General features: G+C 48.0%; 1 protein-coding gene across 3 annotated transcripts in view; it reads right to left on the reverse strand.

Moving 5' to 3' along the window:
- The window catches only part of spata20 (spermatogenesis associated 20), a 590,771-nt gene that overhangs the window by 525,450 nt on the left and 48,182 nt on the right, over window positions 1-17,139 (reverse strand). For all 3 annotated transcript variants that reach the window (XM_038776992.1, XM_038776994.1, XM_038776993.1), the window contains one exon: window positions 11,461-11,565. In XM_038776992.1, coding sequence (XP_038632920.1) covers window positions 11,461-11,565 — 105 coding nt within the window. The remainder of the gene's footprint in view (window positions 1-11,460; window positions 11,566-17,139) is intronic.

The following is a 17,139-nucleotide window of genomic DNA, read 5'->3' on the forward strand; positions in this document are numbered from 1 at the left end:
AGAGTCAATGACCGCAGACAAGTGCTTTAAGTGTTGAGACAGCAACAGCTATCCAGGAAAGTGGACAGTTCACGAAAGACCATTTCAAACCAGCAGGGAAGTGGGAAGCATGTGGTTTGTGAAATGCGTATAAGACTAAAAGTATTGCAAAGAAAACTGGCTGATGTTGCTCAAAGAGAATTTATTAAGTCCCTTTCAGAATGGGATCAGGGAAAATCACAAGATCTTGCCTCGAAATGGGAAATGACTATGTTTGGGTTCAAAAAAAGAGCTTAAAGATGGAATTATGCCAATAATTTAAAGTTGGAATTATGCCCAGAAAGACAGCACAGTAGCACAGTGGTTAGCACAGTTGCTTCACAGCTCCAGGGTCCCAGGATCGATTCCCGACTTGGGTTACTGTCTGTGCGGATCTGTACCTTCTCCCCGTGTCTGCGTGGGTTTCCTCCGGGTACCCCGATTTCCTCCCACAGTCCATTGATGTTGAGGTTAAGTGGATCGGCCATGATAAACTGCCTTTAGTGCCCAAAAAGTTAGCCGGGATTACTGCGTTACGGGGATAGGGTGGAGGCGTGGGTTTCTGCAGGGTGACCTTTCCAAGAGCCGGTGCAAACTCAATGTACCGAATGGCCTCCTTCTGTACTGTAAATTCTATGATTCTATAAACAACAAAAAAGGATAGCAACTGGGCTGTGGACTTAAATGTAACATTCTTTGCAGAGTTAAGGACAAAAGTAAAAAAGAACACAAGCTCTGAGTTATGAATATTATATTGCTTAAATCCTGCTAATCCTACTTGTTACATGTACTGACTTTTCTTTTGGTTCATCCTTTGTAACTTAATTATAAGATACGAATAACTGCGAAACAAATATGAAAAGGTTATATGTATAGTACCATGTGAGTGTCCCTTTAAGAAAGGTATAGTCTTACCACATAACTTGTAGCATGGCTTCAATGATGTCAGTAGCAGTGGAGCTGGGCTGTGGCTGTCAGGTGAGAGGAGGTTAAGGATTTGGGGTTTCTGTTTTGGTTAGCTGCTTTGGACTGCAGAAAAAAAAAGCAGTGTTTGAAAGCACATTGGGTGTGGCAAACCGCCTTGGTAACTTTAATGATCGAGTTGCTTTCCAGAAGGATTTCTGAATCTGCTGGTTGGAGGCTGGATCTCAGGGAAAGGACCAGTCCCATTCAAGTGAGATTAAAGTGTCCTGGGCCATGCCCTGGAAAGGGGGTTTGGTTTATTGGATTTTGTATTGAATTGAAACAGCTACTAAGGGGGATTCATTCAGAGTTCTCTGCATAGATTACTGTAGTTGTTATGTTTTCTTTATGTTTGTAATTGCCAACAAATTATTGCTGTGCTTTATATATATATTAACTACATTCTTATAATAAATTTTGTTTTGATAAATGCGTCCAGGAAGTCTAATGAACCACACCTGAAGTGAAAGCTCCTGTGCTCATCCTAGCCAAATTCATCATAAAAGTTATAGATCAGGTGAACAGTGGGACTGTGTGCAGGGACAGTATCTGTAACAGTGCGACTGTGTGCAGACAGTATCTGGAACAGTGGGACTGTGTGCAGGGACAGTATCTGGAACAGTGGGACTGTGTGCAGGGACAGTATCTGGAACCGTGGGATTGTGTGCAGCGACAGTGTCTGGAACAGTGGGACGGTGTGCAGACAGTATCTGGAACAGTAGGACTGTGGCAGGGACACTATCTGGAACAGTGGGATTGTGTGCAGGAACAGTGTCTGGAACAGTGGGACTGTGTGCAGGAACAGTATCTGGAACAGTGGGACGGTGTGCAGACAATATCTGGAACAGTGGGACTGTGTGCAGGGACAGTGTCTGGAACAGTGGGACTGTGTGTAGACAGTATCTGGAACAGTGGGACAGTGTGCAGGGACAGTATCTGGAACAGTGGGACTGTGTGCAGGGACAATGACTGGAACAGTGGGACTGTGTGCAGGGACAGTGTCTGGAACAGTGGGACTGTGTGTAGACAGTATCTGGAACAGTGGGACAGTGTGCAGGGACAGTCTCTGGAACTGTGGGACTGTGTGCAGGGACAGTGTTTAGAACAGTGGGATTGTGTGCAGGGACAGTGTTTAGAACAGTGGGACTGTGTGTAGACAGGATCTGGAACAGTGAGACTGTGTGCAGGAACAGTGTCTGGAATAGTGGGAATGTGAGTAGACAGTATTTGGAACAGTGGGACTGTGTGCAGGGACAGTGTCTGGAACAATGGGACTGTGTGTAGACAGGATCTGGAACAGTGGGACAGTGTGCAGGGACAGTGTCTGGAACAGTGGGACTGTGTGCAGGGACAGTCTCTGGAACAGTGGGACTGTGTGCAGACAGTATCTGGAACAGTGGGACTGTGTGCAGGGACAGTGTCTGGAACAGTGGGACTGTGTGCAGGGACAGTGTCTGGAACAGTGAGACTGTGTGCAGGGACAGTATCTGGAACAGTGGGACTGTGTGCAGACAGTATCTGGAACAGTGGGACTGTGTGCAGGGACAGTGTCTGGAACAGTGGGACTGCGTGTAGACAGTATCTGGAACAGTGGGACAGTGTGCAGGGACAGTATCTGGAACAGTGGGACTGTGTGTAGACAGGGTCTGGAACAGTGGGACTGTGTGCAGGGACAGTCTCTGGAACAGTGGGACTGTGTGTAGACAGGGTCTGGAACAGTGGGACTGTGTGCAGGGACAGTATCTGGAACAGTGGGACTGTGTGCAGACAGTATCTGGAACAGTAGGACAGTGTGCAGGGACAATGACTGGAACAGTGGGACTGTGTGCAGGAACAGTGTCTGGAAGAGTGGTATTGTCTGCAGGGACAGCGTTTAGAACAGTGGGACCGTGTGCAGGGACAGTGTCTGGAAGAGTGGTATTGTCTGCAGGGACAGCGTTTAGAACAGTGGGACTGAGTGCAGGGACTATGTCTGGAACAGTGGGACTGTGTGTAGACAGTATCTGGATCAGTGGAACAGTGTGCAGGGACAGTCTCTGGAACTGTGGGACTGTGTGTAGGGACAGTATCTGGAAAAGTAGGACTGTGTGCAGGGACAGTATCTGGAACAGTGGGACTGTGTGTAGGGACAGTATCTGGAACAGTGGGAATGTGAGTAGACAGTATCTAGAACAGTTGGACTGAGTGCAGGGACTATGTCTGGAACAGTGGGACTGTGTGTAGACAGTGTCTGAAACAGTGGGACTGTGTGCAGGGACAGTGTCTGGAACAGTGGGACTGTGTGTAGACAGTATCTGGAACAGTAGGACTGTGTGCAGGGACAGTGTCTGGAACAGTGGGACCGTGTGCAGGGACAGTGTCTGGAACAGTGGGACTGTGTGTAGAGACAGTATCTGGAACAGTGGGACTGTGTGTAGAGACAGTATCTGGAACAGTGGGACTGTGTGCAGAGACAGTCTCTGGAACAGTGGGACCGTGTGCAGGGACAGTGTCTGGAACAGTGGGACTGTGTGTAGACAGTATCTGGAACAGTAGGACTGTGTGCAGGGACAGTGTCTGGAACAGTGGAACCGTGTGCAGGGACAGTGTCTGGAACAGTGGGACCGTGTGCAGGGACAGTGTCTGGAACAGTGGGACCGTGTGCAGGGACAGTGTCTCGAACAGTGGGACTGTGTGTAGACAGTATCTGGAACAGCGGGACTGTGTGCAGGGACAGTGTCTGGAACAGTAGGATCGTGTGCAGACAGTATCTGGAACAATGGGACTGTGTGTAGACAGTATCTGGAACAGTGGGACTGAGTGCAGGGACTATGTCTGGAACAGTGGGACCGTGTGCAGGGACAGTGTCTGGAACAGTGGAACCGTGTGCAGGAACAGTATCTGGAATAGTGGGACTGTGTGCAGGGACAGTGTCTGGAACAGTGGGACCGTGTGCAGGGACAGTATCTGGAACAGTGAGACTGTGTGTAGACAGTATCTGGAACAGTGGGACTGTGTGTAGACAGGGTGTGGAACAGTGGGACAGTGGGCAGGGACAGTGTCTGGAACAGTGGGACCGTGTGCAGGGACAGTGTCTGGAACAGTGGGACTGTGTGTAGACAGTATCTGGAACAGTGGGACTGTGTGCAGGGACAGTCTCTGGAACAGTGAGACTGTGTGCAGACAGTATCTGGAACAGTGGGACTGTGTGTAGACAGTATCTGGAACAGTCTGACGGTGTGCAGGGACAGTGTCTCGAACAGTGGGACTGTGTGCAGGTATAGTGTCTGGAACAGTGGGACTGTGTGCAGAGACAGTCTCTGGAACAGTGGGACTTTGTGCAGGGACAGTATCTGGAACAGTGGGACTGTGTGCAGGTATAGTGTCTGGAACAGTGGGACTGTGTGCAGAGACAGTCTCTGAAACAGTGGGACTGTGTGCAGGGGCAGTATCTGAAACAGTGGGACTGTATGCAGGGACAGTCTCTGGAACAGTGGGACTGTGTGCAGGGGCAGTATCTGAAACAGTGGGACTGTATGCAGGGACAGTATCTGGAACAGTGGGACTGTGTGCAGGAACAGTATCTGGATCAGTGGGAACGTGTGCAGGGACAGTATCTGGATCAGTGGGACCGTGTGCAGGGACAGTATCTGGATCAGTGGGACCGTGTGCAGGGACAGTGTCTGGATCAGTGGGACCGTGTGCAGGGACAGTGTCTGGAACAGTCTGACGGTGTGCAGGGACAGTGTCTGGATCAGTGGGACCGTGTGCAGGGACAGTGTCTGGATCAGTGGGACCGTGTGCAGGGACAGTGTCTGGATCAGTGGGACCGTGTGCAGGGACAGTATCTGGATCAGTGGGACCGTGTGCAGGGACAGTATCTGGAAGAGTGGGACTGTGTGCATGGACAGTATCTGGATCAGTGGGACTGTGTGCAGGGACTATGTCTGGAACAGTAGGATCGTGTGCAGACAGTATCTGGAACAGCGGGACTGTGTGTAGAGACAATATCTGGAACAGTGGGACTGTGTGCAGGGACAGTGTCTGGAACAGTAGGATCGTGTGCAGACAGTATCTGGAACAATGGGACTGTGTGTAGACAGTATCTGGAACAGTGGGACTGTGTGCAGGGACAGTATCTGGAACAGTGCGACTGTGTGCAGGGACAGTATTTGGGACCATGGAACTATACACAGGCCGAATGCGGTGTGAATCGTACAGAGATTTAATGATGGGTCGTTGCTCATTATAATTGAGCTTTCCAGCTGTGGTAAACATTCCGTTTCGTAGAGTGGAGAATGTGAATTCCTTATTTTATGATGCAGACTTCCCCTGAAGTATTGAGGCTTGTACAAGGCCTTGCCTTGGTTTAGGGCCATGGAGGGGCAGCATACATTTCTTACTGGGCCATAGGAGGGGCGGCATTGATTCAGGCTGACAACAAGAGCACAATGCTGATCCACTGTACCAAGTGATGAGTTCTAAACCCTGACTATTTTGTCCCCACAAGACACCAAGGTGAGACCCTCCAACTGCACCGATTGAGATACCATTTGGAAACCCTGAGAAACAAGATTAGAGAAAATATTTGGAATAAAATATTTTGTTGAGGCAGATGTAACGAAGAACCAAACGTTAAACTTGGAAACACTGATTGTTGTCGCAGATTCTCTTCCTCCAGGGTTGGCCCACTTCAGTTACTTTATTGGGATTCGTGTGTCACTGGCTCCCTCTTGTGGCTAATGAAGAAATGTTCAACACCACAAATTTCTAACCCATTAAATGTGGGCCTGCCAACTTTTAACAATACAGTGAGTGACTGGTAAATGGTTGCAGTCTATTCTACGCCTAAGGTTTAAAATAGTACAGGAACTGCTGATAGGTTTTAAGTACATAATTACCGTACTCAATTATCCATCTTCCTTTTTAAGTAATTAATTAAAACACATTAAGTGCTTCACGGAGCCGAGGACCAGCCCCGGATCACTCTCCGTGTGGAGTTTGCACATTCTTCCCATGTTTGCATGGGTCTCGCCCTCAACACAAAAGATGTGCAGGTTAGGTGGATTGGCCACGCTAAATTGCCAATTTGCAATTTGAAGAAAATAATTGTGGACTCTAAATTTATTAAAAAGAACATATTAAGGATGGCAAGAAAGGTGATGTGTCAAGGCTGCTTGCAGCATGTGGGTCCTGGATAACATTATTATCAAGAAGAAACATGCCTGCGTTAAGTATTTGCGGCTCAAGGAGCTTCGACTCATTGAGCTGGAGGCTGAGCGACGAACAATTCATGTGGATGGGAGCAAAAGGAAATGTAGCGGTAGTAAAGGACGGTGTAATGAGGGGAATTGACACAGTTCTTTGCAGCCGAGAGCCAGAGTCCAGATATCTGTGTTGCCTGCTGGTGCCGGGATTCGGGGAGATCAACTCAGGGCAGGGGAGGAAATTAGAGTGGGAATCTGTGTCCATGTAAGTACCAATGACACAGGGAGGATAAGGAAGGATGCTCTGTATAATCAATGAGTAAAGACTCCAAATTAAGAAGCAGAACCCCAAAGGTCATAATCTCTGGTTTATTACCTGAGCCATGTGCAAACTGTCCTTTACTACTGCTACATTCCCTTTTGCTCCCGCCCACATAAATGGCTTCCTTTACCACGGTGCCATGGTCAGTCAGCTCACCCACCTTGCAGCCCAAATGTCATCTAAATAAGCTGGATACAGCAAGTAAGATTAAAGAAATTAATTTGTGCTCAAAGGCTGGTGTGGGAGAAGTGGCTTCTAATTTGTGGGGCATTGGTATCAGTATTGGGGAAAGTGGGACAGTCTCCACCTGAACCGTGCTGGGACTGGTGCTCTAGAGAGCCACATAGACAGGGAAGTAGAGGGTTTTGAAATAAAGAGTGATGGCAAGAGATCAAATTTGGAAAGATGTGATAGATCAATGAGCAGAAACAAAAAGTGATGTCTTGAGGACTGTATATATTACAGAGGAGGAGATGCTGGAGGTATTAAAGCACATCAAGATAGATAAATTCCCTGGACCTGATGAAATGTATCGAAGGACATTGTAGGAGGCTAGGGAGGAAATTGCTGGCCCCTTAGCTGAGATATTTGAATCATCGACAGCCACAGAAGAGGTGCCTGAAGATTGACGGGTAGCAAATGTTGTGCCCTCGTTTAAGAAGGGCTGGAGGGATAAGCCTGGAAACTCTAAACTGGTTACCCGTACTTCTGTCGTGGGTAAATTGTTCGAAGGTATTCTGAGGGACAGGGTCTATAGACATTTAGACAGGTACGGGCTAATTAGGGAAAGTCAGCATGCTTTGTAAGGGGGAAGTCATGTCTCACGAATTTGATTGAGTTTTTTGAAGGGTAACCAACGTAGATGAGGGAAGTGATGTTGACGTTGTCGACATGGACTTTGACAAGGCCTTTGACAAGGTACCACATGATTGCAAAAGGTTAAATCTCACGGAATCCAGGGTGAGGTAGCCAATTGGATATAAAATTGGCTTGGCGCCCGAAACCAAAGGGTGGTTGTGGAGGGTTGTTTTTCAAACTGGAGGCTTGTGACCAGCGGTGTGCCTCAGGGATCGGTGCTGGGTCCACTGTTATTTGTGATATATATAAATGATTTGGATGAGAATGTAGGAGGCATGGTTAGTAACTTTGCAAATTACACCAAGATTGGTGGCATAGTGGATAGTGAAGAAGGTAATATAAGATTGCAACAGGATCTTGATCAATTGGGCCAGTGGGCTGATGAATGGCAGATGGAATTTAATTTGGATAAATGTGAGGTGATTCATTTTGGTAGATCAAATCAGGGCAGGACCTACTCAGTTAATGGTAGGGGATTGGGGAGAGATCCAGAACAAAGAGATTTAGGGATACAGGTTCATAGCTCCTTGAAGGTGGAATCACAGGGGGACAGGGTGGCGAAGAAGGCATTCAGCATGCTCGATTTTATTGGTCAGAATATTGAATACAGGAGTTGGGATGTCTTGTTGAAATTGTACAAGACATTGGTAAGACCACACATGGATACTGTGTTCAGGTCTGGTCACCCTATTGTAGGAAAGATATAGGTAGGAACTTCTAAGTTGTGAAGAGGATATAGATAGGTGAGTGGGCAAATCTGGCAAATGAAATATACTGTGGAACAATGTGCAATTGTCCGTTGTGGTAGAAAGAATAAAAAAAAGAAGCTGATTATCTAAATCGTCCGAGATGCTGAGGGATCTAGTTGTCCTAGTGCATGAATTGCAGAAGGTTAGCATGCAGGTTCAGCAAGGAATGAAGAAAGATAATAGCATGGTAGCATGGTGGTTAGCATAAATGCTTCACAGCTCCAGGGTCCCAGGTTCAGTTCTCGGCTGGGTCACTGTCTGTGCGGAGTCTGCACGTTCTCCCCGTGTGTGCGTGGGTTTCCTCCGGGTGCTCCGGTTTCCTCCCACAGTCCAAAGATGTGCGGGTTAGGTGGATTGGCCATGCTAAATTGCCCGTAGTGTCCTAAAAAGTAAGGTTAAGAGGGGGTTGTTGGGTTACGGGTATAGGGTGGATACGTGGGTTTGAGTAGGGTGATCATTGCTCGGCACAACATCGAGGGCCGAAGGGCCTGTTCTGTGCTGTACTGTTCTATGTTCTATGTTCTAATATTATTGTTTATTGTGAAGGGAATTAAAAATAAAAGTAGGGAGGTTATGCTTCAGTCGTACAGGCTGTTGATGGGACCACATCTGGAGTAATGTGTACTGTATTGGTCTCCTTATTTAAGGAAGGATGTAAATGCATTGGAAGCAGTTCACAGACGGTTTACAAACTAATACCTGGATTGGGAGGCTTGTCTTTGACAAAAGTTTTGACAGGCTATGCTAGTATCCACTGGAGTTTAGAAGAATAAGAGGCAACTTGATAGAAACATATGATCCTGAGGGGTCTTGGTAGGGTGGATATGGCGAGGATGCTTCCTCTTGTCAGAGAATATACAACTAGGAGGTCATAGTTTAAAAATAATGGGTCGCTCATTTAAGATGGAGAGGAGATTTTTTTCTCTCAGGGGGTCCCGAATGTCTGGAACTCCCTTCCTCAAAAGGTGGTGGAAGCAGAATCTTTAAATATTCTTTAATCATAGAATCCCTCCAGTGCAGCAAGAGGCCGTTCAGCCCATCAGCTTTGCACCAACCCTTGGCAACAGCACCCTACCCAGGTCCATTCATCCACCCTATCCCCTTAACCCATGAACTCTGCAATCTTGGACTTGACCCCTCCCTGTGCAGCTGGATCCTTACTTCCTCACCAACACACCGCAATCTGTCAGGATGGGTAACAGCACCTCCTCCATAATAGTCCTCAACACTGGGGCCCGCAAAGATGCGTGCTCAGTCCTCTACTGTACTCCCTATAAACACACACGACTGTGTGGCAAGATTTAACTCCAATTCAATCTATAAGTTTGCAGATGATACGACTGTGGTGGGTTGTATTTCAAACAACGACGAATCAGACGACAGAAGGGCGATAGATCACTTGGTTGCATGGTGTACCGAAAACAACCTCTCTCTAAATCTTTCAAGGACTAAGGAACTGATCATCGACTTCAGGAAGTGTAGCACTACACACCCTCTCGTCTATATCAATGGCTCCGAAGTGGAGATGTTCAATAGCTTTAAGTTCCTGGGGGTCACCATCACCAACAGTCTGTCCTGGTCCACTCGCGTTGATGCAACAGTCAAAAAGCCCAACAACATCTCTATTTCCTACGGAAGCTAAAGAAATTTGACATGTCTACATCGCCTCTCTGATGTGCCATAGAGAGCATCCTAGCCGGCTGCATCACAGCTTGGTATGGCAACTGCTTGGCCTAAGATCGTAAGAAACTGCAGAGTGTGGTGAACTCGGCCCAACGCATCACACAAGCTTGCCACCCTCCCATTGATTCTGTCTTCACTTCTCACTGCCTCAGGAAGGGAGACAGCATTGTCAGAGACTCCTCTCACCCAGGCTTTGCCCTCGTCCAGACCCTTCCATCAGGCAGAAGATACAGAGGTCTGAAGACCTGCACATACAGACATAGGAACAGCTTCTTCCCCATAGCTATTAGACTCAGCGACTCTCCCTTGGACTGATCTGTTGCCTGTAGGAACACTATTCATGATGCCCTATGCTGCTCCTGCTCATGTATTTGCTTGTTTGGTAAGAAGTCTTACAACACCAGGTTAAAGTCCAACAGGTTTGTTTCAAACACTAGCTTTCGGAGCACTGCTCCTTCCTCAGGTGAATTCATTCACCTCATTCACCTGAGGAAGGAGCAGTGCTCCTAAAGCTAATGTTTGAAACAAACCTGTTGGACTTTAACCTGGTGTTGAAAGACTTCTTACAGTGCTCACCCCAGTCCAACACCGGCATCTCCACATCATTGCTTTGTTTGGCCCTTGTTCCACACTGTAACCAATCACTATTTGTTGATCAGCCATGAGCTTATTGAACGGTAGAGCAGGCTCAAGGGGCCAAGTGGCCGACTCATGCTCCTAATTCATATGTGCAATCATGCTGCACAAATTTCAAGAGGAATAATAGTTTCTCTGTGAAATACTTATTCCTGCTGAATTTGTGAGATTATATCTCTTGACATTTGGGATAAGTTAAGTTTGTGAGCTCTCTTTGGCTGCATTTAAATAACAGCATCTTGTATTGCATTACACATTTTAACATGGCAAGCAATTCCAGGGTCTTTATAGGATAGTAATAAGTCAAAATAGGAGGCATTGGGGATGACTAAAAGTTTGGTCAAACCAAGGTGAATTTTAGGAATGTTATTAATGGAGGAAAGAGAGGTCATGGGGCAGCACAGTAGCACAAGTAGCTAGCACTGTAGCTTCAAAGCACCAGGATCCCAGGTTCGATTCCCCGCTGGGTCACTGTCTGTGCGGAGTCTACGCATTCTCCCCGTGTCTGCGTGGGTTTCCTCCAGGTGCTCCGGTTTCCTCCCACAGTCCAAAGATGTGCACTTTAGGTGGATTAGCCATGATAAATTGCCCTTCGTGTCCAAAAAGGTTAGGAAGGGTTATTGGGTGACGGGGATAGGGTGGAAGTGAGGGCTTAAGTGGGTTGATGCAGACTCGATGGGCCAAATGGCCTCCTTCTGCACTGTATGTTCTATGTTCAAAGGAATCTGAGGAGGGAATCCGAGAGTTGAGGGCCCAGATGCTTACTTCATATTTGGGGTTAAGTGATTATAGCTAATGCCAATTTCTAATTTTTGATGCAAAACCAGGTTGACTGTTCCTGGAGATGCTAGGTTCACAGCACTTCCATCCCACAATGCAGAGGAAGATTTATTCTGTATTAAACACATGCTGTACCTGCCCTGAATAGAACTGACCCTGAAATGGAAACGTTCCAATTAATATAATTCACTTCAACGTGCATAAATATCATCAAGGATAGAGACTGAAAAAAAATGGTAATGTAAAGAATTTTCTTTTTGCTTACCTGATAAGCTTCTGTGTAGGACACAGCCAGCTGCCCCTGGTCATACAGCATCTTCTCAAAGTGAGGAACATGCCACCTCCCATCCGTGGAGTAGCGATGGAAGCCCTAGCAGAGAACAGAGCAGTTTTGACATTCAGGCAATCATCCGCTGTGTAAGGGCCCTTCCCATTGGTTCCCTTATTTCCCCTTTCTTTATTTTATGGTGTTATCATTTTTGATCCATGGACGCTTAATAGACAAGCACCAGAGAGAATGAGGAATTCAAGAATTTCAAAGAATTGGCCAAAACACGTATTCTGCCCGGTAACAGTGGTGATCGGCTCCTTCCTGCCTGAGTGGGATGATTCCCAGAGACGTAAAGAAAGCAGAGTTTTAATCCTGGATACTCAGGGGAAAGGACCTTCTCTCTATCGCTCTCTATATAAGACCATACCTATACGATAGGAGCAGAATTAGGCCATTCGACCCATCGGGTCTGCTCCACCATTCCATCATGGCTGCTATGTTTCTTAACCCCATTCTCCTGCCTTCTCCCCATAACCCGATTCCCTTATTGATCAAGAACCTATATATCTCTCCAGAAGGGACCTTAATGAATCGACAGTAAAAACCATTACAGACTGAAAGGCATAAATCTCAACCTGAAACCTAGTTCAAAGGACTAGTGTGCTAGAAACAACCATCTGAAACAAAAAACTTTTTTTTTTTAATGTACTTTATTCCAAACGTGTGCAAATCAGCAACAAATAAAGTATACACTCCACAAAATCACAGCCCACAGTTTGTACAACTTTTCCCCTTTTATTCCATCCCCCTCCCCTTCGCATGCAAGTCCCCCGGCAGCATAGCCAAACTCCAATTTAACAGGACCCTTCACCAATCAATTAGAGAGGCAAAGGCCACAACATCATGCCTTCCCCTCCAACAGCTCTGGCACTTCCGATAGCCCAAAAACCACCACCTTTGGATCTGGCCTGACCTCCACCCCCATTATCTTAGATAGCATCGCAAACACCACATCCCAGGATCTCCCCAGTTTCTCGCAACCCCAGAACATGTGCTCGTGATTCGCCGGATCTCGCCCACACTTCACGCACTCTTCTGTACCCCCCGGAAGAACCCACTCATCCCCGTCAGTGATATGTACCCGATGCACCACCTTGAACTGAATCAAGCTCATCCTTGCGCAGGAGGAGGTTGAATTCACCCTCAGCTTCGTCTCACACCTCAGACCCCAGCCTATTTCCCTCCCCAACTCCTCCTCCCATTTGTTCTTGATCTTGATCCTCACCTCTAGTGCCCCCCACCCACCCCTGCTCTCCCAACCACCTGCATATATATCTCCAATCCTATCCTCCCCCAACTCATCCAGCAGCAGCAATTACTCCAATGATGTGTACTCCGACAACCTGGGAAACACCCTCCACTCTTTCCACACAAAATCCCTCACCTGCGTATATCTAAACTCACTACCCATCAATACCTCAAATCTCTCCCGCAATCATACATTACAAGTACAAAACCCTAATCCTCTCCAGCCCCGATTCCCTCCATTTCCCTACATCCTATCCAACTCCTTTGGCTTGAACTTGTGGTTCCCACATGGTGGCATCAACAGACATCCCCTCCACTGTAAAATGTCTCCTCAGCTGATTCCACACCTTGACTGTCGACTGCACCACCGGGTTGCCTGTATAGTTCCCTGGAGCTGAGCTGTCACCATAGCCCTCAGACTGGATCCCTGACAGGACTCGTCCTTGTACACATTCACTAGTCGACATTAATGCAACAGGTTTGGTAACACCGAACCCCCTTTCTGTCTCTGCCTTTGTAACCCTCAGCACCTTCCTTGTCCACAAGAACTTCGGAATCCCTGTCTCCAACCTCCAGAAGAATGCCTTAGGGAAAAAGATCGGGAGGGTCTGGAAAACAGACAGGAACTTTGGCACAGCATTCATCTTTACCATCTGCACCCTCCCTGCCAGTGTCGGGTGTAATGTTTCCCATCTCTTAAAATCCCCTAATCTCCTCCACCAACGCTGTCAAGTTCTACCTGGCATTGTAGCCCATTCCCTCATTACCTGAATCCCCAAATACCTAAACCTTTCCCTAGCTACCTTGAACGTCAACACCTCCAACACCTCCAAGTTGGCCCCACCGCATTCACCGGAACCACCTCACTCTTCCCGACATTTAACTTATACCAAACCTCTCCAATCTTCTCATGATCCTACCCATACTCTCCAGCAGATCTAACACAAACAGCAAGAAGTCATCTGCATACAATGACACCCGATGCTCCCTGCTCCCCCCCTCACAATCCTCTGACACTCCACAGATCCCCGAAAGGCCATCGGCAAGGGTTCAATCATTAGCGCGAACAGCAGCGGCGGCAACGTTCCCCTGCCCGGGGGGATCGGGGTACTGAAGGTGATGAATGGCCATGACCATAATGAGTGATGGAGCAGGCTCCAAGGCCCAAATGTCCTCCTCCTGCTTCTATGTATGTTTCTATGTATGTTCCTGCCGACTGGATATGGGAGGCCAAATTCAGATAGAATTCACAGAGTTTCCAGCTCAACCTGACTAATGCCAATCGGAGCTTGCAAATCAACCCTCTTTCAACACAGCATGAACAAGCATGGAACCAAACATTAAATATAGTCGAATGCAAAGATATTTAAATGATCTCCTTGCGAGAACTTTCACCCTTGACCCTCCACAATGTCCAAATTCTGTAAGCTTTGACAAAGAGTTATCGGACTCGAAACATTAGCTCTTTTCTCTCCCTACAGATGCTGCCAGACTTGCTGAGATTTTCCAGCATTTTCCCTTTCGTTTCAGATTCCAGCATCCGCAGTAATTTGCTTTTGTCCAAATTCTGTTCTGGGTTTAGTGCCAGAGTCAGTTGCTTCCAGCAGTAACAATGACTTACATTTATACAGCATCTATGGCATAGTGAAACATCCCAAGGTGCTTCACACGAGCCTCAAACAAAAGCTGCTACCAAGCCATGGGAGGAGATAGCTGGCTAAAGGCTTTAACAGAGAGTTAAGTCTTAATGAGTACCATAAAAGAGGAGATAAAAGTACAGAGGTATAGGGAGGACATTCCACAGTTTAGAACCTAGGCAGCTATTGGCACAGCCGCCAATGGTGAAACAACTAAAATCAGAGGCATGCAAGAGGCCAGAAAGATGGGAACACGGATGTCTCAGAGAGTTGAGGCATCGATAGGGAGGAGGACATGCAGGAGTTTGAACACAAGGATGAGAAGTTTCAAAGAATTGAGGCATTGGTGGGATACGGAGGCAATGGAGATCGCTAAGCACAAGAGGGAAGAGAACACAATTTTATTCCAACTTCACAGTCATCTCACACTGCCATTCTATCCCACAGGACTAAGTTGGCAACAAGTGGGCCTCATTATCTTAAATAACAGCTACCAACTAAAGGTCTGTATTATCAAAGGGGCATTCGATAATTAAAAACGCCAGTTCTGTCCTCCAACTGTAAAACTTAATTCTTAAGTAGGTCATGTACACTCTACAGTCACTAACACTCGAGCTAGAATTGCATAGCCTCGGGATAAAAGTGTTATAATAAGGAGGCTTCTGCAAAGATTCACTATGAAGGTGCAACACAAGATAACCAAGAGCCAATATTTAGAAGCCTTTGGACGGAAGCAGCTCTCAAGCCGGATAACAAGGGAAGAGAGCCGTCAGAATGGAATCCGTGGCCCTAAAGGCAATGAAGGAACCCATGAAACTGCAATTGAGATATTGTCTAATCAGCAAATGATATTTTACAGCCTTCAACAAAACAGAATTTCCCTTGGATGGCAGGTGTGGGTAAAGAGCAAAACTCAACAGGATGAGCAATAGGACAGAGCAGTGGTGCTTTCTTGGCTACCCTTCAGCTTCAGACGCCATAAATAAGCGTCATAGTCTTGAGTACATTAACAGCAAGTCTTTATTAACATAGCATTACTATGTACTATATACTATATTAGGGGCTGGTTTATCACAGTGGGCTAAAGAGCTGGCTTGTAATGCAGAACAATGCCAGCAGCGCAGGTTCAATTCCCGTACCAGCCTCCCCGAACAGGTGGCGGAGTGTGGTAACTAGGTGTTTTTTTACAGTAACTTCATTGAAGCCTACTTGTGACAATAAGTGATTATTATTATGTACAGTAGTGGGTACAGGTATAGAGTTAACCATTTTTTTTTCCTTTTTTATAAATGTAGAGTACCCAATTTATTTTTTCCAAGTGAGGGGCAAATTAGCGTGGCCAATCCACCTACCCTGCACATCTTTGGTTTGAGGGGGCAAATCCCACACAGGCATGGGGATAATGTGCAAATGACAGTGACCCAGAGCCGGGATCAAACCTGGGACCTCGGCGCCGTGAGGCATCAGGGCTAACCCACTGCGCCACCGTGCCACCATGGACGTGGCCCAACCATGTACCTGCCTGAGCTTCTTTGCTGTTGAAAGCTGAACAAGTAGGTCATGTACACTCCAGAGCCACTATTGCATAGTCTCAGGGTTAATATGCTGTAATGAGGAGGTCCCTTCTCGAAGAAGAGTCATTACAGACTCAAGACATTATCTCTATTCCTTCTCTCCACAGATGCTGCCAGACCGACTGAGTTCTCCCAGCATTTACTGTTTTGTTTCAAGCTTCTGCAAAGATTTACCACAGAAAGTGTAGCACTATCAAATCAAGACCCATGGCGGAATTTAACGGAAAAAGTTCCAAGTTCATTTGTGGTGGGTTTGGCAGGGCCGGCAAGTTCGCCACCTCTATCAAATTACACTTAGTCACTTCTTTGGGCCCCGGGGAGTTTCTCACCGGTTTAGCCCGCACTCAGAATTTTTTCAGCACAGATCAGGGGCGGGATTCTCCCCTACCCGGCGGGGCGGGGGGTCCCGGCGTAGCGGAGTGGCGGCAACCTTTGGGGGCCAAGACCTCACATTAAGGGGCTAGGCCCACGCCGGAGCGGTTGGCACCATGCCGACTGGCGCCAAAACCGGCACCAGCGTCCTTTGACGCCCGCCGCCAGGGCTGGCCGAAAGGCTGCCGCTGACGTCAGCACCGGCGCATGCGCACTGGGGGGTTCTCTTCCACGCCCGCCATGGTGGAGGCCGTGGCGGCGGCGGAAGGGAAAGAGTGCCCCAACGGCACTGGCCCGCCCGTCGATCGGTGGGCCCCGATCGCAGGCCTAGCCACCGTTGGGGCACTCCCCAGGGTCCGATCACCCCGCGCCCCCCCCAGGACCACGGGGCCCGCTCACGCCGCCGATCCCGCCGCCACCAGAGGTGGTTCAAACATCAGCGGCGGGAGAGGCCTCTCAGCGGCTGGACTTCGGCCCATCGCGGGCCGGAGAATCGCCGCAGGGGGCTCGCCGCTCGGTGCGGCGCGTTTCCCGTCCCCGCCCATTCCCGGGTGGCGGAGAATTTCTGCCACGGCGGGGGCGAGGTTTTCTGCGGCCCCGGGCGATTGTCCGACCCAGCGTGGGGTCGGAGCATTGCGCCCCAGACGGCTGCCATTTCGAAAGGATGCCCCAATCGCTCAGTGCGGTAGTGGGTCCCCCCACCATGGGCAACGCCAACACACACACACCAACACGCACACACCAACACGCACACACCAACACGCACACACCCCCTGCTTCAG

The sequence above is a fragment of the Scyliorhinus canicula genome, chromosome 18 (genome assembly GCF_902713615.1).
Source record: "Scyliorhinus canicula chromosome 18, sScyCan1.1, whole genome shotgun sequence".
NCBI lineage: Eukaryota > Metazoa > Chordata > Chondrichthyes > Carcharhiniformes > Scyliorhinidae > Scyliorhinus > Scyliorhinus canicula.